The following is a 26,653-nucleotide window of genomic DNA, read 5'->3' as shown; positions in this document are numbered from 1 at the left end:
CTAACACTTCTTAATATGGCTACTGAAGAAGGTAGAGTGATTTGGGGAAGTGGTGTGAATTTGCTCAGTCGTGTTATGATTTAAGTTTATCAAGGCCTTTTGTTGCTTGTTCACATTTTATTCCACTTCTTTGTGAAAAGGGAACTTGGATGTGAGATACTTGTGATCAGCAGGATAATCATTTCTTCTCTTCTGTCTCTCTTCAGGAACTGTAATGAGGACGATGGAGCAACAAGCTACAAATTAGCAGCTGGCTGTTAGCTTCTCCTTGCACAACACATCTATTCATCTCATCCCCTCCATCTGTGGGCCCCCCACCCACCCATGGCAGACCCAGGGATGTTGAGTCTATTCGGGGACGATGCAGGGCTGTTCTCAGATGGATTAGATGGTTTAGGAGGCTGCTTTCCTCAGCAGCCGGCCCCTGGCCAGTCCAACCCTCTAGCTCAGCAGACTAATCCCTCTCTGAACCATGATCATCAGGGAAACCGGGGTTACCACCAGGGGATGATCCATAGCGCTGGGAATGGCCCAGCACAGCCTAAATTGGGGCAAATGTACGACCACAGCCCGTATGGTTACGATCAATCTGGTGCCCCTGGAGGAAGAATGATGGCCCAGAATGGTCCCACCCAAGGGCCGCCAAATGTGAATGCGACCATGAATGGCATAGTTTCCCACTACCATAATAATCCAGCCAATGCTAGCAACCCCCACCATGGGTACCCAGGTGATGCTGGGGCAGGGGGTGGAGCTGGTGCTAGTGGGGGTGCAGTTTGGGCCCAGCAGCAGCAGCAGCAGCAGGGCAGATCGGCGTATCAGCAGCCTTCGACTCAACAAGGGGGCGCCCCCAATCAGATGGGAGGCTACCAGATGTCTCAAGGCAACTATAGTGGTATGCAAGGCCCACAGACACCCAACGCAGCTCGCATGAACCAACACTACCCTCAACAGAGCATGGCACACCCTCCTGCCCAGGACCCCTCTCATTACCTGGGACATGTCGGAATGGGAGGAGCCCAGATGAGACACCCGCAGCCCCAGCCCCAGCCCCAGCCTCAGCCCCAGGGTTATCCCAACATGGGCCACACACCCCGATACCCACACTCCCCCTCTCGACAGCCCCCACATACCCACCAGCACCAACAGGGCATGGCAGGGTTTGGGGGAGCCCAGTACCCTGGCTATCAGGCTCAGTACGGAGCTATTGGACCCGGGATGGGCCCGAGTGCTAATACTAATGTCAGCACTAACACTAGCCAGGCATTGGGAGCAGGACAGCTTGGCCAAAGGTTTAACCAGGGACCAGGCCCAGCAGCGGGTCAGCAGGGGCAACGTTATCCCACCTCAACAGCACACCAACCCCAGCCCCATTCTACCCCTATGCAGCAGCAGCCTGGTCAGCAGGGCCAGCCTTTGCACCCTTTAAACCACGCCCAGCACCCCCAGAATGTGCCCCAGCCTCAAAATCAGCCCCAGTCTCACCTTGCCCCCCCAGCTCAGGGATCTTACCCCTCTCCCGCATCTTTGTCCCCCATGCGGGTTTTGGGTACCCCAACCCCTCCTCCCCAACAGGTCAGACCCCCTAGCGCCGGACTGCCTGTGCCCCCTGAGGTTGCAGGGTACACAGCCCTGCAGACTCCACCCAATCCAATGCCTCACCCACAGAGAACTCCCCCAAACCCAATCTCTGCGCCACACCCTCAACACCAGCAGAACCACAACATGCCCCCCAATGCAGGGCAGATGTATCCCAGTATGGGGCCTCAGCGTGGTCCACAAATGGGTCCAAACAGGCCTCAGCTCCAGCAGCAGCAAGGTAAACACCACACAGTTGATGCCTGTCCTGTGTTGCATGCACTGCTCTCATTTTGGTCACTTTAATGGTTCAAACATTTTATTTACTAAGAGATGTAAATCGTAATATTGACAAATTAAAAGATGGACATATGACATGTATATACCCAAATATATAATGTGTGCTTTTGTCTTAATAATTCTGCCAAATATTCATAGAAGTGACATCAGATTGACGATGGATCAACCAGTAGCTCATCTAAATCTCACAGTTGCACCAGAAAATGATGGCAGTAATTCACAAACATCCATACCATTACACCTTCAGTGCTTTTGATCATTTTTATACATTTTGTTGCAGCCAGTTAATGTCTATGAGCCTGTTTCATAGCTATTTGACATGGCACATTAGGAAAAGCACAGGTTTAAATAAACAAATGATTGCTAAGTCTCATTCAGACGCCTCTCTTTTTAGATTGAAAGCTGGCTCGCTGTTGCATGAACTGAATAGAACGATCTTAAATGTCATCAGCGCTACCTGTCCTTTTACGTGTCAAAATGTCTACTTTGAAAGGGGCCTATTACTGTATTATCTGAATGCTTTTAACAAAGAGTACACTCTTAACAAAAGAATGGTAGCATTTAGGTAAATTTCTGTCTAAAGAATACGTGTTTCTCTCGCCGTCTACTCTCAGGACCCCATGAAGCTCCTGTCAGTCAGGGGGGAGACCAGCGTCTGCTCCAGGCCCAGCAGCAGGCCTCTCGAAACGGGCAGCCGCTGCAGCCGGCACTCATGGGTTTCCAGGGACCGCCTGCCAGTCAGCACGGAGCTGCGTCGGCCTCAAACCAGGGTTTAGCGCCGCCCACCCAGAACGCTCAAACACAGCACACGCACCTGCCCCACCACCACCTGCAGAGCACACCCCCACAACCCAACCAGGGATCCAACCCATGGGTGCCTACGTCTGCCGCCCCCCATCCTCTCTCCTCACCCCCTGTTACTCCACAAAAAGTGCCTCACATACAGGTGAGTGTGCGTAAAACAAATGCTTTGATGTGGTAGCAGCGTTCTGTGTGTGTGTGTGTGTGTGTGTGTGTGTGTGTGTGTGTGCATTTGTTTTCGTGTGGGTGTATTTCATCAGAAAGTTGATTTTTCATGTGGGTGGGGGAATGTGAGTGGAGTGTAGGGGAAGTGTGTGTGTGTGTGTGCATGAATGTGTGTACATGACATTTGAAAACACAGCGGTGCATTGGGCACTGGTTGTGTGTGTGTGTTCATATCACTTTTTTTTTTTCTTGTGTGTGTACTGTCGGTCTTGTGTGTGGTTGTGTTTCTGTGTGTGTGTGCTCGCAGGGGGAATGGATTTTTGCAGCTGTTTGTTTCCTGTGTGCTTGCATATCCTGAGACACGTGTGCAACACACATACACACATGCATGTGCGCACACAGAGAGAGGCGCCACCAGCATAATCTCTCCTCCCTCTTGCTCCCACACCCCCCCCCCCCCCCCCCCCCCCCCGTAGAGGAAACCTCCCTTCCTGTCTCTCCCCTCTCCCCGTCTCCTCTGTTTCCGCTCTCACTCTGCCTGTCTGTCTACCTGTCTGTCTGTCTGCCGGGTTTCTCTGATCCATTTCAATAGTGTCATCTCTTTAGTTAATGTTGTGAAGCCGGATGTCCAGAGAGACGGAAGGTTTAGAAAAGATGGAGATATTGAGAGGGGGGGGGGGGGGGGGGGGGGGGGTAAAAAAAAAAAAAAAAAAGCTAGAGGGTGATTAAGAGATTGGGGGTGAGGGGAAAACGCTAAGAGGAATGAAGTGGGAAAACAAGCAAAGATCTCAAGAGAGGGAGTCCACGATCTGTAGTATAGAGGAGGAAGAGGAGGAGGGAGGGGGTGGTGGGAAGGGGTGGTGGGAAGAGGTTAGCAGTTCTCAATGGTAACTTCCTTGTGTGTGTGTGTGTGTGTGTGTCTGTGTGTCTGTGTGTCACCGCTGCCTGCATCACGTGCCCTTGGCTTCCATTAGCTTGTTTTGTTGCTCAAAGCCCCCTTTCTCCACTGACCCATTCACACACAATAGCAGCCCTGTGGCCACGCACACAAACACACACACACACAGATATGGTCTCTCTTTCGCTTCCATTCTCATCCACACTGCTCCCCTCTGCTCAGTTACTACCAACAACCCCCCCCCCCCCACACACACACACACACCACACCACCCTATTCTACCACCAGTCCTGTGAGGCTGTGTATGTTTTTTTTTTGTTTGTTTTTTTTTTTTGACATTTCAGCCATCACACTCAATTTATCTGGCACTTCTGACCTAGATGCCAGGTTGACTGGTGAGTCCTGGGCATGTTGCGTGCGCTGGGCCCGACAGCCCCCCGTCATTACCCACACACACACACACACACACATATAGACACACACACACGCTCCAACCGTGTGGCTTTGGGATAGTGTGGTCTGGAATGGGATGGCAAAAGTGCCTGGAGAAATAGGATAGCCTATCTAGATGAGATGTGTGTGTGTGTGTCTGTCTGCGGCACAGGAAGGGAGTTCTCTCCGTGCCCCACGATGCACTTGTTAGAAAGAGCCACACACGTACACACACCCCAAGCTGGCCAGTCAGTCATGATGACTGTATGTCTGGTACTCTAAGCTCCATCTGTTCACTAAGCACGGTTATTACGCATGCACGCACGCACGCACACACGCACGCACGTACGCACGCACGCGCCCGCCTTCGTCAGCAGCTCAAGGTCACAGCTCCGGCAGAGTGCTGTGCTGTGACCTTTATTCCACATCTCAACCACACACTGTTGCGTGCAGCACTCGAGCTGACATATAACATGCCTGTCTCGCCCCTCCACCCACCCTCCCCCCCAGCGCTCTTTGAGCTGTCGTAGCATCCATCTCGCCCAGGCTTCGGGCTTCGAGGACACGCCGCTTCTCCCATGTTCCCTCCGTTGCCTCGTTTCTGTGAAATTAACCGGTCGTCTGCAATTCATCAGCAATCCTTGTTAGGATTGTTGTTTTCATATAAGAGTGTTTTTTTTTTTTTTAAGTTTACATTTTTCACGTGGAGCTGTCACGTCATTAGAAGTGGCGGATAGAAGAAGGATGAGCACGTGATCTGAGGAAACCTCTGGAGAAGCACAGCAGATTAGTTTGGCTGCGTTGTTGTTGTTGTTGTTGTTGTTATTATTAATAAAGGCGACTCACTTAATCGTCCTGTGAGGATGGATATGAAGATGACGGGTGCTAACCTCGCCGAGCTACTTCTTTGCTGATCTATCGATAAAATAATTATTGGTAAACTCCACCTCACCTGCCCACAGAGAAGAGAGTATAAGGTTATGTGTCCCTTTAAGAGCACTAGCGCGTGCTGCTGCTATCTATGTTTTGTGTCACACTCAGACTTGGCTCTGCGCTGTGTCTACGACTTGCTGCTGTTTACCACAACTCCACACATTTCTGTTTTTTTACTACTGTGACTGTTAATCTGCTGGAAAGACAATTGTCATGTCATCACGTTCTTTAAGCAACACGAGTTACACGTATACACTACTGTTCAAAAGTTTGGGGTCACCTATACCCCAAACTTTTTTTTGTGTCACACTTTTATTCATCAAAAGAGTTGAAAGAGAGAAAATATAGTCGAGACATTGACAAGATTAGAAATAATGATTTTTATTCAAAATAATGATTTTACCCTTTCGTTTTCAGCTGTGCTAACATCATTGCACAAGGGTTTTCTAATCATACAATAGCTAATCGTATTCTCCCCTTCAGTTTGTGGCTCATTGAGACAGTTATTAAGGAAAGCTACAGGTTTAATGTTTTGTACTATGACATGAAAGTTCAGTTCAAAAGCAAATTCATGTGAGTCTGGTATTAAAAGGCATTCGACGACTGCGTGTATTGAAAAGCACTTTCCCTCCCTAAGAGTCTCATAAAACACTGGGCCAGTTGTTGCAATTCTTTCACTATTTGAATGAAATTCCCTCTAAATTTAGAAAAGACTCATGCAAAGGTTTTCGCAGGTCTTGATGAATGAACACGCCACAAATCCACTGACTGGTGGGAGATGCTGTATTTAGCAGCTGTCAGTTTTTGGAAGGCATGGAAGAACGGCAGAATGGATGGACGGTCAAGGGATACGCTGAATCAAAGAGGAACATATTTCCTTTCACTCCATCCTCTGGGAGTCTTAAGTGTTTTTTTTGCCTCCACCACCCCCCCCCCCCCCCAACTCCATGACTCACCTTCATCCTCACACTGTCCTCCACCCTCCCTGCATCCTGATCGAGATGACACTTGACACTCTTCATCTCCTGAGTCTGTTGATTTAGTCGCACAGACCTCAGTTTTTAATGGATCCTTTTTGATTTATTTATAAGAGCCTGGATACTTGTTAAGCAGATTCTGAAGAAACCCAAAATCCCACGTGTGACAATGAACCAAACCTGGGACATTAGTTTAGTCCACCACGGGCAGCCCATAGTGCTGTTGGCGGTGCCACAACAACCGTCTTAAGTTCTGAAATTGGACAGTATTGCTGTGTTCCCATCGTGGTACGTTGTGGAATAGTAATGCTCTGGGTCAGGCTTGCACTTCGACTGAGTATCGTACCTTTACTCGGTAGACGATGTCTTCAAGAAATACCGGTCGCAATGAAGTGACGTTTTTCCGTACTGTACCATTTTGCTCTGGTACGCCAAGGGAAGAGTGCCAAAAATGGAACGGATGGGGTCGGTTGTTTTGTTGTCGTCATTATTTCGAACGGAAATGCAAAGATTGAGTTTGAAATTCTGTCAAAGATTCCGTTTGGGTGGAAATGTTGCCCTCGTATAACCTATTGTCATCAATGGAAAATTGGCATATTTTCTCTAAGCAAGTTCTGATTAATTTAATGTTATATTCATTGAAAAATAAGGGCATTTCTAATTGAAACTTTTGAACGGTAGTGTTTATCCATTCTCAAAGTCCATAGTGTGAGACCGGTAGATCAACAGGTGTGGGACCTGCCCTTCATGCGTGAGGTCCATGCCTCAGGTGGTGCAGAATGCTAATGCCAGCACCGTCATGTAGCATCCCAACGACAGGATGGGGTGTGATGTTCGAGGCTCCGGTCAGTGAAAGTGCTGCTCGCTGATTTTTAATTGAATTCAGTTATCGACGAGGAGTTTTTGCAACGCTGTGTCCAGAAGCTGTGGTAGAAAATGATGACACTTGAAATTTCTTGCACAACACCAAACCTGATGCAGGACTCAAAATCTGTGTGTGTGTGTGTGATTGTGTAAACACTCGGTGTGTCTCCGTTGTCATTCATGTGATTGATTATCTGGGAATCTTGGCAGGAGGACAGATTTATCGCTGGGCACTGCATTCCCCTCATCTGTGTGTGTGTCTCTCTCTCAGCTGCACTACACACACATTTACTCAGGCAAACTCATACATGCATTTACACACACACACACGCACACTCACTAACGCCCTTTTGTGTTATTAAGTGGCTCATTTTACGTGTGTCAGCAGGTGTTTGTGTGCAGAGGTTTGTGTGATGTGTGACCTTGCAGTTGGGATGTGTGTGTCCGTGTGTGTGTGTGTGTGTGTGTGTGTGGAGCTGCTGCTGTAGCATTTTGCTCTGAACTTGCTGATGCTCACACACACCTCGCTGACACACTTTTACACACTGAATTGCGCACACACACGTGCTCTCAAAGGCCCAGTCTCTCTCTCTCTCTCTCTCTCTCTCTCTCTCACTCGTATGATACATGCACACACACACACTCCCTCGTTGTGCCTTTTTGAAGTATGGAGATAATTTATTCGTGTCATGATGCCTGATTTCCCATCTGCTACTGGGACCCTGAGCAGCTGGAAAGAGAGGAAGCAAGAGGGAGGGAGGGAGGGATAGAAGAGAAGGAACGGGAGGAGAGGCAGCTGGAGAGGCTCCCAACAGCTGGTAACCAGTTTCCTGTCACCGAAAGCTTACTTGGGAGCAATGAGGAGGAGGTGGAGGACGAAGGAGAGAAGAGGGCTTTAGTCTACAGGAGAGCAAGGGAGGAGGAAGAATGAGGTGTCAGCCAGTTTGTTTACTGAGGTTTTCTGCTGGAGGAGGAGGAGGAGGAGGAGGAGGAGGAGGAGGCAGTAGTGGGGAGGAAACCGTAGCAACAGGGAGTCCTGGAGAGAGATGGGGGAGGTGGCTGTCTTGTGCGTGGATGAAAAGGATGGATGGATGGATAGATCTTCCCCTCTTTGCTCTGTAGTCTGCCACACTGACAAGTCAACCCTCCGCCCTACAGAACGTGTATGAGCGCTCACTGACAGCCTGGCATGGCAGCGCTGGCGTCGAAGGGGAAAATAGAAGCAAACAAGCTTGAAATGTTCAAATAAATCCACATTGGATTGTGATAAATTTCCAAGCGCAGTAGTAAGAAGGATTTCTGACTGGTTTGAATCCCCATTTTGTTTTTGAAGGAAAAATGTGGAGCTGCTGTTCGTTCCCGTTTGATATTATCCTACATTCAGATCCTTCATCAATTCATTGTATGATCCATAAATGGGAAATGTTTTCTGTGCATTTAAAACCTAAAACCTAGTATTTATTTTTTATTTACTTAATTGACAAATTACTGCCGGACTTTTAAGGATTTCTTAGCCACATCTGCACATGTAATTTGAAGGCTTAGTTGGATGGTTGTGGTATGCATATCTTGCACACTTTTGCCCTGTATATAAACATATTTGGTTTGATAATATCATCAGTGGGGCTTTCTAACTCAGTGGATATGTATTCTCTCCCTTTTTTTCCTCCAGCATTCCCCCACGGACCCGTCGGGCGATGCCTCGATGATGGTTCCTGAAAGACTGAGCGTTGGCGCCGGTTTGCCCAGCCAGCCTATCAGCACAGAGCAGTCCAGCCAACAGGAGACCAAGCCAAAAAAGAAGAAGAAGAAGAAGAAAGCAAAAGTAGTGGACGGAGAGGAAGAGGAGGAAGACAAGAAGGTGGCGACAGGAGGAGCGGAGGAGGACTTTAAGTCGGAGTTTCCCCGATTAGGAAGCGAGGACGGTGAACAGGTTACCGGCACAGGAGTCGTGGAGGGAAGTTCGCCGACGGCGGCGGAGGAGAAAAAGAAGAAGAAAAAGAAACCAAAGGAGAAGGCAGAGGGCAAGGAGCTCAAAGAGCCCAAGACCCCGAAGACGCCCAAAACGCCCAAGACCCCCAAAGAGCCCAAGGAGAAGAAAGCCAAGAGCTCCACGCCCAAGACCAAGACCCCCAAGAAAACCAGGTAAGAACATCAGTACATGTGCAACACTGTGTGTGTGTGTGTGTGTGTGTGTGTGTGTGTGTGTGTGTGTGTGTGTGTTTGAAATAAATCCCCAAAGACACTCTTTGACAAGGACACATTTACATTATGAAAATGAAGGCGGTCCGCTCATATTAAAAAGCAGCTGCCAGTCGTGTCATCAGAAGCTCTGCCAGTCCTTGCAGTAGAGCGGTGACATTTATCATGATAATTATCCTTTAATCTCCACAACCTTTTTATCCTTATTGTTCAGCCCTATGCCGTTAACCCTTTGATTGTATACTCTGCTTTGAAAAGTTGAAGGGCGGAAGTAGCGTTTAGCCACCAGGGGGCGATTCCAAAGAGCGCTTTCAATGGTGAAATAAGCTTTTACCTGATTTCTAACATCGGTAAACATTTACTTGAGCACTTAATGGTCTCAAATCATTAATTTCAAGTCTACAACAGACCATGACGTCAATCATGTTCCCATTTGGAGGAACTGAAGCACGTATGAGTAGACCCGTCGTGGCAGCGGACAAGGTCAGGGCTTCGCATACGGTAAAGAGTGGCGGGTATATTGATACGGCACGTTATCAAGAGTATGAACTATTCACATATAATCTGTGACAATTTCAGCCAATCACAGACAATCTGAACATCAACACACTGGGGGGGGGGAGGAGGGAAAAAAGCAACACGGCATCAAAAACAGGATAAAGATCATTGAATAACTTGAGTTTAGGCTGATTTCACTCATCACTTCAGCAATCCTACAACTTTAAAGTTGTTTAGTGTGATCTCTGCTTTCGTCTCCCTCCCTCCCTCCCTCCCTGCTTCCCTCTCTCTCCCTCTCCCCCCTCCCTGTCCGAGCCTCTGGTCTCTCTTTCCCCTCAGCCTCTTTTATCCAGAGGAAGAGGGAGGGCCAGAGCAGCAGGCAGGGGTCAGAACTGGGGGAGGTGTGTGTGTGTGTGTGTGTCGTCGGCCAGTTGAAGAGTCGGGGGTGGGGAATGTGTGAGACTTGTAGTGAGTGTGTGAGGCGGGGAGGGGGCAGGCCTTTTGTGTTTATGTGCATGCGTGTGTTGGAGGAGGAGTTGTTGGTAATCTTTGTGGCAGAAAATGGCGTCTGATGATAATGAAGGCGCTATGCTGCTGACCACTCCACAGCCACAAGTGTGTGTGTGTGTGTGTGTGTGTGTGTGTGGAGGAAATGTGGGGGAGGGGGGTGAGTTCATCCTTAGTGTGTGTGCGTGTGTGTGTGTTGGTAAACTAGCTGGTGTCAGGCTTTCCTCCATCTTGAGTGGCGGCCTGGAGCTCTCAGGTTAATTTAGCATAATAATGGCTGCTGGCCATTCACTGCCACTCTAAAATGGTGGACAATCACACAACTATCTTCTCTTTTCTTTTCTTGTCCTTTTCCTCTGCCTCCAATGACGCCTCCTCCTGATGGAGGTCCTTTCATCTTTTACTCTCACTCGACCCATCTCCTCTCCACCGTTCTAACCTTCCTTCTGATTCAAGCCGAGGACTGAGGATTTTTTTTTTCATGCTGTCTTTTGCATTTCTGCGCATTAAATTAAATTAAAAGTGCATATTGAATGAGGTTGTGTGTATGGCACTCATAAAGTTGAGCTTTTCATTAGTCACGATCATGACTGATGGGTTTGTCATAAGGTACGTTAAAGTTCTTAGTTTGTGAAGTTAAACGTCGAGTTCTTTTTTTTTTCCGTTTGTTAATAAAAATGCTGAGCTTAAAATCCTCAAAGCATTAAAATTAACTTTCAGAAACCTCACTCTCTCTGTAGAGAAAACACTCGTGTGAGGGCCACACTCACATATGTTCCATTGCATTTCTGGGGGGATTTATATAAGATTTCCGACTGTGGGTGGAGAAATAAACCCAGAAGCCTGAAGAGTTTCATGTGGCCCATAGCATGCTACCGTGTTTTTCTTTATGCACTGTGTTTGCATTACAGTCTGCACTAATAATCTACCGCAGACTGAAACCTTCCTTTTTAATTGCTGGAACAAGGATGTGAGGCTCTACAGTTAACCCTTTGAAGTTGGGCTACTGCAGAAATGTTTGCTTCCCCTTTTCCAGCTGGTTGAATTGTCACCACAAAACTCTGTGAGTTATGCATTATTAGAATCTAATTTTTAATGATTGTAAGACATTGGATTAAATTGGTTTCTAAGCAAATTGGTATCATGTTCTATTATATTTGTATTGCTAATATTACATGTATTTTTAGGTCCAGGTCTTTGTGTGGCAGTATTTGACGTCATTACGTTTTTTGAGGATGAACAGGCTTCCCAGATCAGTGTTTCCCAAATGTTTAATACGGGGACACACTTTTTAAAGACTTCCAGCTATATTGACCCAAATCACAACATAAATCTAGAACCACTCGTAAGACTCACAGTCGTGAAAGGGCCCTCGTCTCACGCAACTCGTCATATCCGACGACGGTGAGAAATCTCATGTAGTTCGGTTCACGGTAAAGCTTTCAAAAAGTGGAATTTTAAAGTACTTTTCGTGCCATTTTAATGTCAAATTTGTTGGAGCAATGAGGCCTCAACTTTTGACGTAGAGAAAATCTAGCTCAACCGCGCTAGGACGAGTTAGTTCAAATGCATTGACTCGCCATTTTTGTTTTTCCAAAATGCCCGACTCCTGGGTGGACGGAGCTCATGGAAGTACATTAGAAATGTGTTTGGAATCATGTGAGCAACAAGTGTACCAAGTTTGATTAAAATCGGAACAACTATGTGCCACTTGGACATGATAGAAAAAAATCGAACATTTTTGCATTTAATGTCATTTTGGCTACTTTTTCTTGCATCAAAAATTCCCCAAAAATACCTCAAAAATCTTTGGAATAAGCCTGACAAACTCACCAAATTTCTTCCTGATCCCATGACTTTTATCTGACTGTGATCTGACTTCTGGAGGCGCTATAGAGCTCTGGGGCTACGAATTAACCCACTAAAGCATTTTACCCACAACCCAATCGCCGTGCCATGTTTCAAGAGTTTTTATGCACGTTAACCCCCTCAAAACTGAGCACAACTTCTGATAAAAATAATAATCTCCACAGGAACAATCATGCTCGGGTCCTAATAATGACACATTTGTGCATCCCAGGCTCTGGGAACCGCTGCTATAGACGGTTTGTCTTGTTTTGGAAAGGGTTAATTGGCGTCGTAGAGGCGGAGTTGATAAATGGAAACCTGAGTTGTATTAAACACTGTTGGTGTGAGCTGTTCAGAGAGAGAGAAGGAATCAGGTGGTTTACTTGTCTGTTTAGCTCACTCCTCTCCTTTGACCTTGCTTTCTCTCTCCATCCTTCTTTTCCATAGCTCTCACTCTCTCTCTGCTCGTCTGTCTCTCACAGTGGAAGTACATCTATAAATAACCCAGCGCTCAGCTGCCACACCCTGCCTGTGTGTGTGTGTGCATATATGTGGAGGGGGAGGGGTTTGGTCAGGTGGGGGTATTTTTGTTTGCTGTACACAAACACGTCAGACAATGCACAAAGGCAAACTTGTTTTTGTTCATGTATGCAAATACATGAGCAATATTTAAGTGTTGCCTTCTGTTATTGGTGCGCGTGTGTGTGTGTGTGTGTGTGTGTTTATGTTTTTGTGACTCATCACAGCAGCAGGTGTCCCTTGCACCCCCCCGGTTTCTGGCTTCCTCCTCAATTTGTCTCTTTCCCTCCCCATATTTCGCTCCACGGCTCTGCTTCCTGTCGCTCCTTTATCCTCCCTGCGCTCGTCTGAAAGGAGCATCTCAACTCACACGATGAGACACACGAGCCCAGTGCACCACAGCTGTCCACGGCATGTGTCACTGGATGGTGGGTGGAGCTTAGTGACACCTGGACCAGAAGGGACTGTATACGTAGATGTCAGTATCAGACGGTATATAGATATCGATTGAAAGCACTCACCTGTTGGCAGTCTTTTTTTTTATCGGGGTTCTGGTGTCCGTTTTCCTTCAGTTGTATCTGATTTCAGTTTTACGCCAAATTAAAAGCTCATCTAGAGCAGTGTTTATTGATAAGCGCGTTATTTTAAATAGGTGATGACAGCAGTCTTCAGTATGGCAAGGTTCACTCGGGTAGATTAGTGACATAGGGTTACCGCGGGTCCTTGAAATAAAAGGAAGTTGGAAGTTTTAGAAATTTCATCGAAATACACATGGACACGGCCATTGGAAGTAGAGCTGCAACTAACAATTATTTTTGTAATCGATTATTTTCTCGATGAATCGTTTGTTGCATAAAATGTCAGAAAACCTGGAAATGGTGATGTTCTCAAATGTCTTGTTTTTGTCCACAAACCAAAATGATTCAGTTTAAATGATTTATTTGTTATGCTTCTTAAATATTCACATTTAAGAAGCTAAAACAATCAGAAAAGCTTAAAACCGATAAATCGATTATCAAAATAGTTGGCGATTAATTTAGTAATCGATTAGTAATTGATTAATTGTTTCAGCTCTAATTGAAAGTGCTTGAAATTTGTGCAAGAACACAGTGAAGTTAACATTTGGGTATATGTGTCCCCTGTTTGTTACGACGTCACCTACCTTGGTTGATGTACATGGACTAGACATCGAGTCATAATTCCTCGCGGTGCTGTGGACACCGTCCACTGTCTCTCGCCACCATTGACGTCAGATTCCACGCAGAACAACAAGCAACTAATTGAATTTGTGGGAAGTGGTCCTGGAAAGTCCTTGAAAAGCCCTTTTTAATTTGATCTCAACCAAGGTTCTTGAACCCTGTTGACATCATTAACGTAAAGGTGCATCAAGAATTCAATTGTAAATGGTACATAATCCCATTAATCAGCATGTTTATTGAGGCCACCTTTGAGCTGATGTTTAGAAGGATCCACCTCCCTATAACTCATCAACTCAGATGACCTTGGGGGGGCCACGTGAGCTTCAAGCTCTGGTCAAGACTTGGAAAAAACAACTGATCATTAGGGGTCGGTCACATATTTCATCATGATATAGCATTAACGACATTTGTGATGATATTTCACATAATTCTAGATACAGAACGAAGCATAATTCACAGTTCAATCATATCGTTAATTGCTAATAATAATAATAATAATGAAAATTAAACTGGATGAGGACATGTGAGTTTTGCTCAGTCACAGATTATCAGCTAATCTTCAGGTGATTGGCGAATCGGCATTTGCGCTTTGAACACCGATGATCTCATCATGATTATTTGTGGCCATAAATTCCTGGAGGTCAACTACCTGCACATGCAGCTGCTCCTCCTCCTCCTCGTCCTCCTTCACTGCTCTTGACCAGGAGCATGACGATAGCATAACAAAAACAAAACACAGTTTGTCGTCTGTGTCGAGGCTATAATGTGTTCCAGGGGTCAGCCGCATGACCACGGCACACAAATCTAGCAGAGTACGCTGAGAGTGGAGGTAAAAAGGCAGAATACCAGACACAAACTACTTCAGAGAGCAGCCACTCGTATGACCCTGAAGGTCGGAAAAGTGCAGGCAATAAGGACAGAACTCGTGGAATTGATAAGATAAAAAACGAATGTCGGTGGGTCGGGTCGGGTCGCTGATCTCGCATCGCTGCCGCTAGCGGTGATTATTGCAGCTCCCGTCTGATCGGAAGTTGAGATGTCGATGCCGTGATATTCATTTTGTAGGCGGGAAAACAAACTCAGTGTAGTTTATATTAACAGAAAATAATATATCTCCTATCTGGGGACCCTAAATACACTTCGTATTTCACTTAAAGGGACACTGCGTAGTATTTATGGATTTATATAACCCAAAATCCACTTTTTTATACATATAATGTGCTCATGCATTGCATCTAGTCGCTGTATAATAGTTTTTGTTTCATTTTCGTAGTGTTTCAAAAAGTCATTTAAAATAACATGGTCGCGGGCCGCTGTTGCATTGCCACTGTTGGCAGCGAGACGCCATGTTTCTACGGGAGCCTGTAAGGACAAACCAGAGAGAACAAATCAAGCGTCGCTTTACTTGTAGGGGAAGTCCCGCGCTGATTTTTTTTACGCGCTTAGAACGGAGGACAACACGTATTTTACAGCAGATAAAGGAACACCAGTACCTGACCGTACGCCCGCACCACGGAGAAAGACGACGAGGACGACGTTTGAGGACGGCTGAGGATACCGTAGCGCTCAGGGAAGGGAGGGGGTGAGCAGAGGAGCAGTTCGTTGTTGTAAATTTCATCCTCTCCTCTAGATGTCACTATAAACTACTTACTTCACCTTTAAATGCATAACAGAAAGGAACCTTGTAAGCGCAGTGCGCTCCCGTTTCTTCCATCGGTCGAAATACTGCTAGAAAACTAGTCTCGTGACTCCAGCTGTGCAGAAGAGAAGCAGTGTAAATTGCCGGAGCTGTGTGGAGTATCGTACCGGCTCATCCCTCATATAAAAAACGTCTCTGAATGGAGTGATAGTGCAGCACAGAATGCATGTATTTACACCTGGTGTTGGATTGTTCAACGCGATGAAGAGCTTGGGCAAGTGGATAGAAGCATGTAGAGAAGGACTGTTGAGAAGAGTTGAGGCAGCAGCAGCAGAGGAAAAGAGTGAGCACAAAGAGTCGGAGTGATGGAGAAGTGAGGCCACGAAGACGCCAGGAAGAAGAGAGGGCAGAAGGCAGCCAAGTGGAGAAGTGTGTGTGTGTGTGTGTGTGTGCGTGCATGTGTGTGTGTGTGGCCAGATGGCTTCAGCGTGTGGCGACCAGCCAGAGGAACAGGTGCAGGTCACATGACCAGCCGTTACCACGGAGATCGTGATTGCTCTTGGCGTGAGGATGAAAGGAGAAGGGCCCCAGGGACTCGGAGGGGGCGAGCAAGCGAGCGAGGGAGGGCGAGCGGCATAGACACAGAGAGGGAGAGCGAGAAACGCAGGCGTACAGCACATCGCTACGGAGGGAGGGATGCGCCGAGCCCAGATTTAGAGTGGATATATCGCTCACTATGTCGGAGAACATTCTAGATCGGGTATCGTGACGACAGGCCGATCTGTTCGGTCCGGTTCTGTGCTGTGTCACCGCGAGGGAAGTCGCACGCAACGCCAACGCGCGACCGTGGGTCACGCACCAGTGATACGCTCGCAGCTAACCTAATTAAATTGTTTGACAAGAGCACTAAACTGTGTTAAACTTTCCTACTCGGCTCTTTCGGTAGCGTAGGGGTGGACGCTGTTGTTGTTCTCCAGGGCTGAAGAAGTAGGTCGACTCGCTTCGTTCAGGTTCAATGACCCGGTTATCTCCACACGGCAGGCAAACCTCTCGACGGTCACCTCTCGCCTTCTTATGCCAGGTGTTTATCACAACAATCGCAACCCGAATATTTCTCCCGGTACAGTCGCACTCAATTTTGTCGTTCTCCGTCATTTTGCCGGATATGTACTGCGATTTAACCGTCTTATTGGACCGATGAGGGGCACGGACGAAGAAACCCACTTCATGTAGTTCAGAATGTCGGCTGGCAAATCGGATGAACTTCCACTCCGTGTGCTTCCTCACATTAATCATCAGGGCACCCACCGCATGCCCGTTGATGCCGCCCAGAGACGGGCTGAGGACCAATCGCAGCCCTTGCCGTCTCCGTTGTCCCTTGACGGAGTGACGTACGCTTTAAAAAAAGTATTTTGTGCACCCGGAGACGACGGAGAGTATAAATTGAGCTTTACTTACTCGCACACACACAGCCGCACTCCGTACGCCGTCGCTCACACTGACGTCATCGCGCGCCTTCTGCTCTCTTAAAGGAATACACTCTTAACTTGTGAAGCTATTGGTTTATTTAAGATCGGCCGAGTTTTTGTTTGCTGCTAATATTTATCCCAGATTTTAAAATGAACGTTAATGCCTCCATAACTCCCGCGGTTAACCTGAAAAGCTGCAGCAGAAATCGTACCGTTATCTGTTAAATGCACTTCAGCTTTTTTTACACTGGCCAAAGATCATTTATGAAGAGAAACAATCTCATGCTGCTGCAACACCAGTATTTGTGAGGTTTCAAAAGTCAACCGTGAACAGACTTCTTGTGCTTAACTTCCACTTCCAGTCAGTAATTTTAAAAGGAAGAGAAAACAAAATAAACGAGCCAAAAAAAAAAAAACCAGGCAAGGCACCAGTGATCCGGCTGTGTATCGTCTTAAATGCTTTTATACGTTGTACAGCAGGAAACGGTCAAAACTCGGCTAAACCGAAGGCTTCACTTGTTAATTCCGGATTTCTTAATATTAATATCTCATCATTTATTGAGTATGATGAGGTCTTTCTCCACACACACACACACACACACACACACAGTGGACTGTGGTTGACATCTTCTCCCCCTGCGACCAGTTGATTGGTTGAAAAGAGTCGGTACAGTGTGCAGTGGGTGACTCCAGTTCTCCCAGATTGAGCCCGGCTCCGCTTGCTTTCCATGCCAGAGATTAGAGGAGGCCTGGGGGCCTCTTAACCCTTCCCCCCTCCTCCCTCTGGGGCCTCTCTCTCTCTCTCTCTCTTTCTGTCTGTCTGCCTGTCTCACCTTCTCTCTCATTCCCTTCATCCCCCCACACCCCACACACACACACACACACACACACACACTCTTCCTCGCTGTATCTCTCTATCTTTGCTACCTTGCTCCCTCCGCCTCCTTGCAGTCTTTCATCATATTAACCCCCTGTGTGCCAGAGCCTGAGGCACACTAATGATTTCTAAATGGGTAAATCAAACATGGCGACCACCCCTGGGAGACACACACACACACACACACACACACACACACACACACACACACAGGTTTGTGTAGATATTCTCCTTTAAACACAGCCTAAACAGAGCCTTATCCTTAACCCTAACCAGGGAAGGGGAGTTTTCTCATGAAAAATGCCACTTTAGCGCTGGAGGCTATTCATTATAGCACAAACTCTGCAGTATATACAGTCTTTCTTCAATAAATCCTATAAAGAAAAATATAAAAATGATAAACATTTCCGTTTGCTAGAAAATGCACATTGACCTGCCAAATATCAAAATCATGGTAAATAGACAGTCGGATGTCTTAAATTCACATAACCTCCGCTGTCCTGGTGTTTGTCTATCTGTGTGCACAATACATATTCTTGCTGGGTATCATATCCTGATGTAGAGGGTCATGTGACGTAGAATGAGGCCCCTAAACTTTCAAAGGCTCTACTTTGACCAGTTCCTCTGAAATTAACTTCTGCGTCATTCGGATCAGGTTACTGAGAATGCCCTGTAGTGTGTAAGAACGCAACTAAGAACTGAAGAAAATATTCACATTTAAGAAGCTAAAACGATCAGAATTCTTCAAACCGATGATCCATAATCAAAATATTTGACGATTAATTTAGTAATAATCGATTCATCGTTTTTTTTTTTTCCTCTTTCATTGCAGCAGCAAGAAGGTGGTCGAGGCGGAGGTCGGGGCTGGCAATGCTAAGAAGGATTCCAAGAGGAAGAGAGAGTCGTCAATCAGCGATGATGTGGAGGTGAAGACTCCGCCTCCATCGCCTCCTGAAGAAGAGGATGACGACGGTGTACAGGTACGCGACCCGTGAACGGAACCGTACGCCAAATCCCCGACTCTCTGCTCGCGTTCCGCTTCAGGACGTGTGTCCAGAATGGTGGTTGATCAGCCCGTGCAGATAGAAGTGTCTCGTGTTTGTTTAGTAAACCGGGTCCGTTGTTTAAAGGCTAAGCACACACACGGGGGGGGGGGGGGGGTATATCGCTCTCTGCCAAATTCACATGATGCGTGAGCGGCGACACTGACACCGCCGCGTTTGCGTCTCTCTTTCCTTTCACCCGCAGAAGCGTCGTTCCAGCCGCCAGGTAAAGAGGAAGAGATACACGGAGGATCTGGAGTTTAAAATTTCAGACGACGATGCCAGTGGAGACGACTCGTCAGCACCCAAATCCCCATCTCGGCAACAGGTATGGCTCGTGTTTCAAAAACAGTAACTGCCGTTGTCTCTACTGTGTGTTTCGAGTTCTTGGCTCTTGTTTTTGTCCGGGGCCGCAGCAGTTTAAGGCCACATTATACTTCTCCGACTGCGTAATGCATTATCCGACTGCGTGACGGACACGCGCTGCAATTTCCCGCCCGATCAGTAGGGGTCGCTGCGCAAGGTTGTTGTGCTTCTGGCTACAGTGAGCAATGGCGTCCGAGAGAGAAAGACTGTTGTTGTTGAAACAGTGGCCGTTTCTCACTTTTCTGTGTGACGAAACGCAGTTTTAAGATAATTTGAGGTGAGAAATTGGCCATTTAGAGTCTAAACATGTGCTGTGTGTGTTAAGATATGACGTATTTCTAGTTTGGCAGTGGCGTTATCGGCGGTGATCAGCTCCGCGTCTGTGGACGCTCGGTGCTCACTGTGAGCCGGCACAGAGCAGCTTCGCTCGGCCTGTCCTGAGGACCAATCGCAGCTCTAGCCGTCTCCGTTGTCCCTTGACGGAGTGACGGACACTTCAAAAAATATTTTGTGCAGTCGGAGACGACGCAGAGGCTCTACGACAGGCTCCGCGTAACCTACGCAGAGCACTTTACGCAGAAGTATAAATTGGGCTTTAGTCTGGACAGGCAGAAACACGAGAGCTTTGGAAATGATAGTGCACTTCCCCATGTTCACTTCCTGATCGCTCTTATCAGTCAGCTGTGGATGTAAAGCTGGGTTTAAACTTCAGCGTGCGGTTGCACAACACAAATCCTTCCTCTTACTTCTCACCGGTGTATTTTTGTTTGTCTTAGTAGTGGTAGTGGCAGTTATTTTCTGAAGCCAAAGCACATAAGTGCACATTTAAAGGGGAACGGCTTCCTGTTGGCGCTGAAATACTCGCCGAGATGCGGATTTAAAAAATGCAGTAGTATGGATTTAGCCACGCTGAGACGGTTATTCTCTTGTGACTGATAGCAAACACTCGTCAGCAGAAATGCTTTGAAGTACCTCATTTTGTTTTTTTAAATCATTATTTTTGGATTAATATCTGCCAACAACTTACCTTTTTCAACACATTTTAATCGTTCTTCTCAGTCTGCCAAAATGTTGACATAGTGCTGATATGAATCTGCCGTCTCAGGGTTTATTAATTTATTTATTCTCAGCTTATTAAAATAGCCTAACTATTTTAACCACAGGATCAACATATATTGAGCAGAAAGATGGCAAAACAAGTGTAATATATGCTGAACGCAGGGAGAGCGTGCCCTCATTTTAAACAGAATAATTTTGTGACTTACATGTGCTACTTAGAAAAAGTCATTAAAGTGCACACGTGCAGCAGTGGTCCATGCAAGTACTGTGGGTTTTTGGATGTGCTTTCAGTCTCGGGTTCATCTTCCAGCTTGTCCATTGAGGCTGTTCCGGAAGTAACGCTGTACTGAATAGCCCCCTGGGGGGTGGGGCTAAATAGAGTTCATTGGTTGTGAATGAGCTCCAGTCTGTGAGAAACTGACCCTTCACTTGATCGACAACATCAGTAAAATATTTTCCAGACGACTTCTCGGTCTCGATCTCTAGATTTGGATCTTCTGTAATAAAACGTGTTGTCACTTTGGTAAATTATTTTTCCATTAAAAGGAAAATGGATCATCCCAATATGGCACGATCTGATTAATTTGGGTCCACACAGCTTATGTCTCGTGTCCGAGACTTGGGTTTTCTCGCCTCTAAATAATGATATTCTCAAATGTCTTATTTTGTCCTCAAACCAAAAGCATTAAGTTTGACCAATTTCAGCAAGGAAGCTACAAAATATTGCCGTTTAAGAAGCTATAAAATCTCTCCCTAGCCTTCTTGAACAAATTATAATGTCACTTTAGTAAATTATGTTCCCATATAGGTGGATTTTGGTAAATTACTTAAGGGTGTACGATATTATCTGCAGTTATCGGCTTTAATATGTTTTATAAGATATCGTCAAACGCGCCCCAAGATCTGCAGATGTGACTAATGACTCCCTGACTTTTATGCTGGCGCCTTCTACAACGACTTTTGTTTATTTAGCTGAATGAAAGTAATCATTGTGCTCCGTGTTTTGCCTCCTGCATCTGTTTGAATATGGATTGGAGCTGGCGGTGTAGTCGTGTTGACGGCGCTGTTTTTCTTTAATGTGCGATTCCAGGATGTGGCTGAAGCTGAGGGTCCCATTGTGGAGAAGATCATGGGTCTGCGCACCTCCAAAAAACAGGTGAGACACACACACACACACACACACACACACACACACACACACACAGATACACCAACACAATAGACGAGCCCTCATAGCCACTCCAGCTTGAGTCATGGTTTACGTCATCTGATTAGCCGCTCCACAGCTGGCCTAAGCAGATTACACACACACACACAGCCTCAGACAGTATTCATTTGGTAAGTGGAGACAAGAGTCCTTGTATTTCGGTGTGTGTAAGAGAGGGTGTGTGTGTGTGTGATTGACTGTGTGTGTGTGTGTGTGTGTGTGTGTGTGTGTGTGAAGACTCTACTCTGTTTTCGATGGCTCGTCTAAAGAAAGCTCATCCCCGAGCCAATGCATGCATGCACATGAAGTTGCCAGCCAACTTTCCTTTGCTAGCCAGCTGCCACACACACACACACACACACACAAACTTAAACACACCCTCGTGCGAGCGTGCACGTGCGCACACACATCTCAGAACTCCATTCAGAGCTGACCCTGCGCTTGGCTCTCAGCCAAAACCACAACACTAGCTACACCAGACACCGAGCTAGCATTTCCTCAGTGCGTGCGTGTGTGTGTGTAGTTGTGTGTGTGTGTGTGTGTGTGTGTTACAGTAGTGATGGGGAATGGCTGTGCTACAAAGAGCTAATTATATGGTATTAATTTCCTCTTCGTCACAGACGCCGTCGGTATAGGGAAATAACGTATAGTGACCACACACAGAGCTGAGCTGCTACAGGTGTTCCCCCCCCCCCGTCCCAAAATCCAGTCCATATTTCACACTTTATCTAAAGATAATTATAATATGTGGGTTTTAAGAAGAGATTTAAAGGCCTAGTCTGCTCTGAGCTCTACTTGAGTTAATTCTGTTGTCGGTCACTAATTACAAAATGTAATTTTCTTCAATTTATTTGTTTCTACATACTTTATTTTTAATTGTATCTGCTTTTTATCCACATGAAACTGGCATTTTGGGAGCATTAAAACATCCCAGACTAGTAAAAAATCTTTCTTGACATATTGTCCTTTTCTTCTTATGGTCTGTACACTTTATTATTTTCTTCCTTTGGTTCATTCTTTCTCTGTTCCTGTGATTGTATAAATTGTAATGTTTGCTTTATGTACTACAGCGTATAGGGTTAAGTTTTTTTGAGTGTCACGTTTGCAGAAAACGCTTGAAAGACGACAAAGAAAAATAGCGTAAAGGCATATTTCTGTGTTTGTGTGGATAAGACCTGACCTAACGTCTTCTTTATTTAAGCGTGCTTCAAATGTGGCCATCGTCCTTTGCCTCGTAAGCAGCCGCACGCTGCGATGCTGACAGAAGATTAAATTATTATTAATATTAAACAATATTATCAAACGTCAGAATGTCGTGCCTTTTAATCCACTTTGCTGTTGAATTGTGAAAGTAACAAATAACCAGGCTCTCGTGTCTCCTCTGGTTCTCATAGAGGTGGCGTCTAATAATAATATTAATACAATGGCCCGTTTGGTCGAGTGTAAACAAACAGAAAGAGACGTAAAGAACACGGCCTCAGCAGAAAAGGAGGCTTTAGCCTCACTGACCGACCTGCAGGTGTGACACTAATAGGCAGCGCCACTTCACCAATTCAACCATGTTGTATAACAATAATGAGCCACTTCTGCTCTTTCACCAATGCCGTTGCTATATTCACACTTATTATTAACGTTTTTTTTTCCTTTCCAGCTGGAGGAGGGGGAGGAAGTGGAGGTGGAGGAGTTCTATGTCAAGTTCAAGGGCTTGTGAGTAACACACCATTTTTTTTTTCTTTCACAGCAGGCCTTCCTTTTTTTTTTTCCACACACTCCAGAGTCTCCAAAGGCTTTCAAGTGTGAAAAGCTCAGTATATTCAGCCTGAAAGCCTCTGTGACTGTATTCCTCGCCCCGTGTTTATTTTGTCACAGATTCACTCTCATCAATAACACGAAATTGGTCGTTTCCCATGATGCCACTAAATCCATGCTGTTTTTATCCGTCTTTTCTACTGGGGATTTTGGAGGGGAATTCCACAAGGAAATGTGTTGTTATTCTGCTTTTCACATCATTCAGGATCTCTGTCTACAGAATGTTTATGGAGGAAAACAGCCTTGTTGTTCTTAAAGCGTTCTTAAAGCGTCCTTAAAGTAAAAGTTGCATGAAAGAAATGATCTAAAAATTCCAGTTAATTTCCACAAAAAGTGTCCAGTTTGGGATATTTCCAAAACTTAAAGGCGCCATGTAAGAATGCGGCCAAAAACGGTTATTACATTCAAATTCAAAAGGTGTTTTAGGTTTCGTTTTCTGACGTAACTGGCAACCCGTGGTTGCTCGGCAACTGAGACTCTACGGACTGCAATGATTGGTAGACGGCGGTAGGTGGTGCCACATGCCAAAACATAAACATGATTTGCAGTCTGCAAAATATTTTTTTTTTAATGCAAATATTTTGGCTGTGTTGTTGTTGTTGTTGTTGGTGAGTTCAGTTTGTTATATGAACATTATTCCTGAGTCTCTGTGACATATTAGGAGGATTTTATGGCCAGTTGCTTTAGATTTATTACATAATGCACCTTTAAGTTCCCATTGAAAGTTTCTAGAAATGTACCACCCCTTTGCAACCCTAGTCCCCGCTATTGCTAATAGGAGCTAAAGATGCTTTGCAGAGTCATTTTATTTGGGAGTGAATGCCAAATAAACACAGGATCAAACAGGTTTTTTTTGACCAGTGGGAGTGAGATATAATGAAAAGATGATTCATGGCCTGTCCAAGCAGAAAACCGTTCTCTTTTATTGAATTTTTAACACTGAAAAGCTGCATTTAATTATTGTCGTTATGAGATAGATTTTTTTTTTATATATATAAAGCCAACTTCAATATAGCATACATTTGACTCGTTCGAAAAGGGATAAGTAGAAGCCTACACCCATTCTTCCCCCTTAACAAATACATAAAGGGACAATGCAATAAACTCAAATCGGCATAACTCGGTGTCCTGAACCTGTAGCCTTGCATCACTGCTGTGTTCCCTGACTCGCGACTCTCGTCTCTCGTGTCTCAGTTCGTACCTCCACTGCCGCTGGGCAGAGCTACAGGAGCTGGAGAAGGACAAAAGAGTCCACCAGAAGATCAAGAGGTTCAGGGCCAAGCAGCTACAGCTCAACAGCTTTATAACCGAGGTAAGACGTCGGCTCCACGATATCGACTCCTGCTTTAGAAAAGATAATGAACATTTTTCTCATTTATATGATGCAAACATGAAATTATCTGACCAACAAATGGACTTGTAATGTCTCCAAAACAAATAAAAGTGGACTTGCTTCTCTCCAGATGGACGATGAGCCTTTTAACCCGGACTATGTGGAGGTGGACCGTGTCCTGGACATTTCAGAGAGCACAGATGAAAACGGAGAGGTGCTTTGATCTTTTCTTGTCATCTTTTGTGCCTCCGAGCCTCGGGGGGGCTTCTCTCTCTCTCTCCAACTCAAACTGCACACTCACCCAATCTCCCCCCCCTCCCCCCGTTCCTGTTGGCGTGTCAGATGGTGACCTTATATCTGGTGAAGTGGTGCAGTCTGGCCTACGAAGACTCCACGTGGGAGCTGAAGGCCGACATCGACCAGTCGAAGATCGACGAATACGAACGCATAGTCGCGCGCACGCCCAACACGACGAAAGTGGTAAGTAGCCACGTGTGTGTGTGAGAGCGTTTGATGGATGCTCTTTGGGTGCTATCAGCCTCCTCCCAGAAGGCGTGTGCATGTGTGTGTTTGTGTGTGTTGGCCTGCCGCCTGCTCCTTCCTCCTGCAGATTTACAGCTCCCTTAATGCTCTCCACAGGGCCACGTTCTTGCGGTCTTACACATTCGCTCACACACACACACGCCCTGCTCTTGTGGCCAGACCAAACCACTAACTGTGTGTTTAATGCTGAACAGAAGCAGCTGACTGGCTGTGGTCTTTCTCTCCATCACTCCTTTCTTTGCCTGTGTCCATCTCTTTAACTACTGCCTACTGTTTCTCTTTGAACGACCATGTTAGAAATGCTCCAGGGCAGCACATGGAGGCAGTTATATTTTTAGCCACACTAGTGCTGTGGCTCGGGGGACGGTTATTTTGACTAACAGAAAAAATGTGTGCAAATGTTGGACCATTTCTGGCAGGGATTGATCCGTCACACAAAAAATCTGCTGCGTGGAAATAGTTTGGTGCATGATTACACTCGGACCGTAGAACTAGGGTTGCATGAATTCCCATGGAAAGTTTCCAATAGAACTGCAACGAACGTTTATTTTCTCGATTAATCCATAAAATGTCAAAAAGCGTTGATCAGTGTTTGTCAAACCTGGAAATGACGATGTTCTCGAATGTCTTGTTTTGATGATTCAATTTTAATGATTTCTTTATGTGGGGCAAAGAAATGAAGAAAATATTCACATTTAAGAAGCTAAAACAATCAGAAATCTTGTTTTAATCATGGAAAAAAAATGCTTCAAACTGATTATCGATTATCGAAGTAGTTGACGATTAATTTAGTAATCGATTAATTGTTTCAGCTCTAGTTTCCAATTTGCAATATTTCACAGATATCTGGAACTAAACTTCCCAATCCCATGGAGAGTTTCTGGAAATGTATCAGGAATTTTCTGCCCATTTGCAACGCTATGTAGAACTAAACCACAATCCTGTTCCAGTTTTAACAAAGATGTTGAACAGGGTATCCGCGGGGTCTTAAAAAGTCTTAAATCCTACAATTTGAATTTAAGGCCTTAAAATCTCATAAAAGGTCTTTTGAAAGGTCTTAAAAATCTATTAACGTGACTTTCATTTAAAAGATGCATAGACTTCAGTCTCGCTTTGAAATGTTTCTATTTTTGAGGATGCGATAACAGAACTACAACACGAAACCTGTGCTGCCCGGTGAGAATTTACTGAGGACCACTAGCTAGTGTGCGGTGCGCGTGCCGCGGTGTGTTTTTAGCTTAGCGTATCTTAGCGTAACGATTTGTGGCTCCAATTTTTCCATGTCTTTTGTACTTTTTTGCCAGTATGGATTTTAAATGGGCCTAAATTGTATTCGTTATGGTCTTTAAAAAGTCTTAAATTTGACTTGCTGAAACCTGCAGAGACCCTGTTGAAAGAATCAGGAAAATATAATTCGCATGACTTCCTGTCAATTCAAGAGCAAGGCCCTCCTCCTAAAGTATATATGAACGTCGTATTCTAAAAACCCTCTTAAATGTTTCACACTGTTCCTTTGCCGAGTTCTACCCGAGTTTGCTGTAAAACCCAGTTTAGACTCCGCTTTACCCTTTCTAAAAATAATAACCC

At 45.7% G+C, this 26,653-nt stretch overlaps 1 protein-coding gene across 1 annotated transcript in view; it reads left to right on the top strand.

The window, feature by feature from the left end:
* Positions 1-324: 324 nt before the first annotated feature.
* Positions 325-26,653, top strand: part of chd7 (chromodomain helicase DNA binding protein 7) — a gene marked incomplete at both ends in the record, with an annotated part of 53,331 nt that continues 27,002 nt past the window's right edge. The window contains 10 exons of the mRNA XM_083888906.1: positions 325-1,819; positions 2,493-2,824; positions 8,621-9,093; positions 18,542-18,686; positions 18,955-19,077; positions 21,265-21,330; positions 23,033-23,088; positions 24,385-24,502; positions 24,654-24,737; positions 24,866-25,003. Of these exons, the coding sequence (XP_083745032.1) occupies positions 325-1,819; positions 2,493-2,824; positions 8,621-9,093; positions 18,542-18,686; positions 18,955-19,077; positions 21,265-21,330; positions 23,033-23,088; positions 24,385-24,502; positions 24,654-24,737; positions 24,866-25,003 (3,030 nt within the window). The remainder of the gene's footprint in view (positions 1,820-2,492; positions 2,825-8,620; positions 9,094-18,541; positions 18,687-18,954; positions 19,078-21,264; positions 21,331-23,032; positions 23,089-24,384; positions 24,503-24,653; positions 24,738-24,865; positions 25,004-26,653) is intronic.

The sequence above is a fragment of the Microchirus variegatus genome, assembly GCF_963457635.1.
Source record: "Microchirus variegatus genome assembly, chromosome: 5".
Classification (NCBI taxonomy): domain Eukaryota; kingdom Metazoa; phylum Chordata; class Actinopteri; order Pleuronectiformes; family Soleidae; genus Microchirus; species Microchirus variegatus.
The sequence above is the reverse complement of the archived record's forward strand: the minus strand, read 5'-3'. Positions and strand labels throughout refer to the sequence as shown.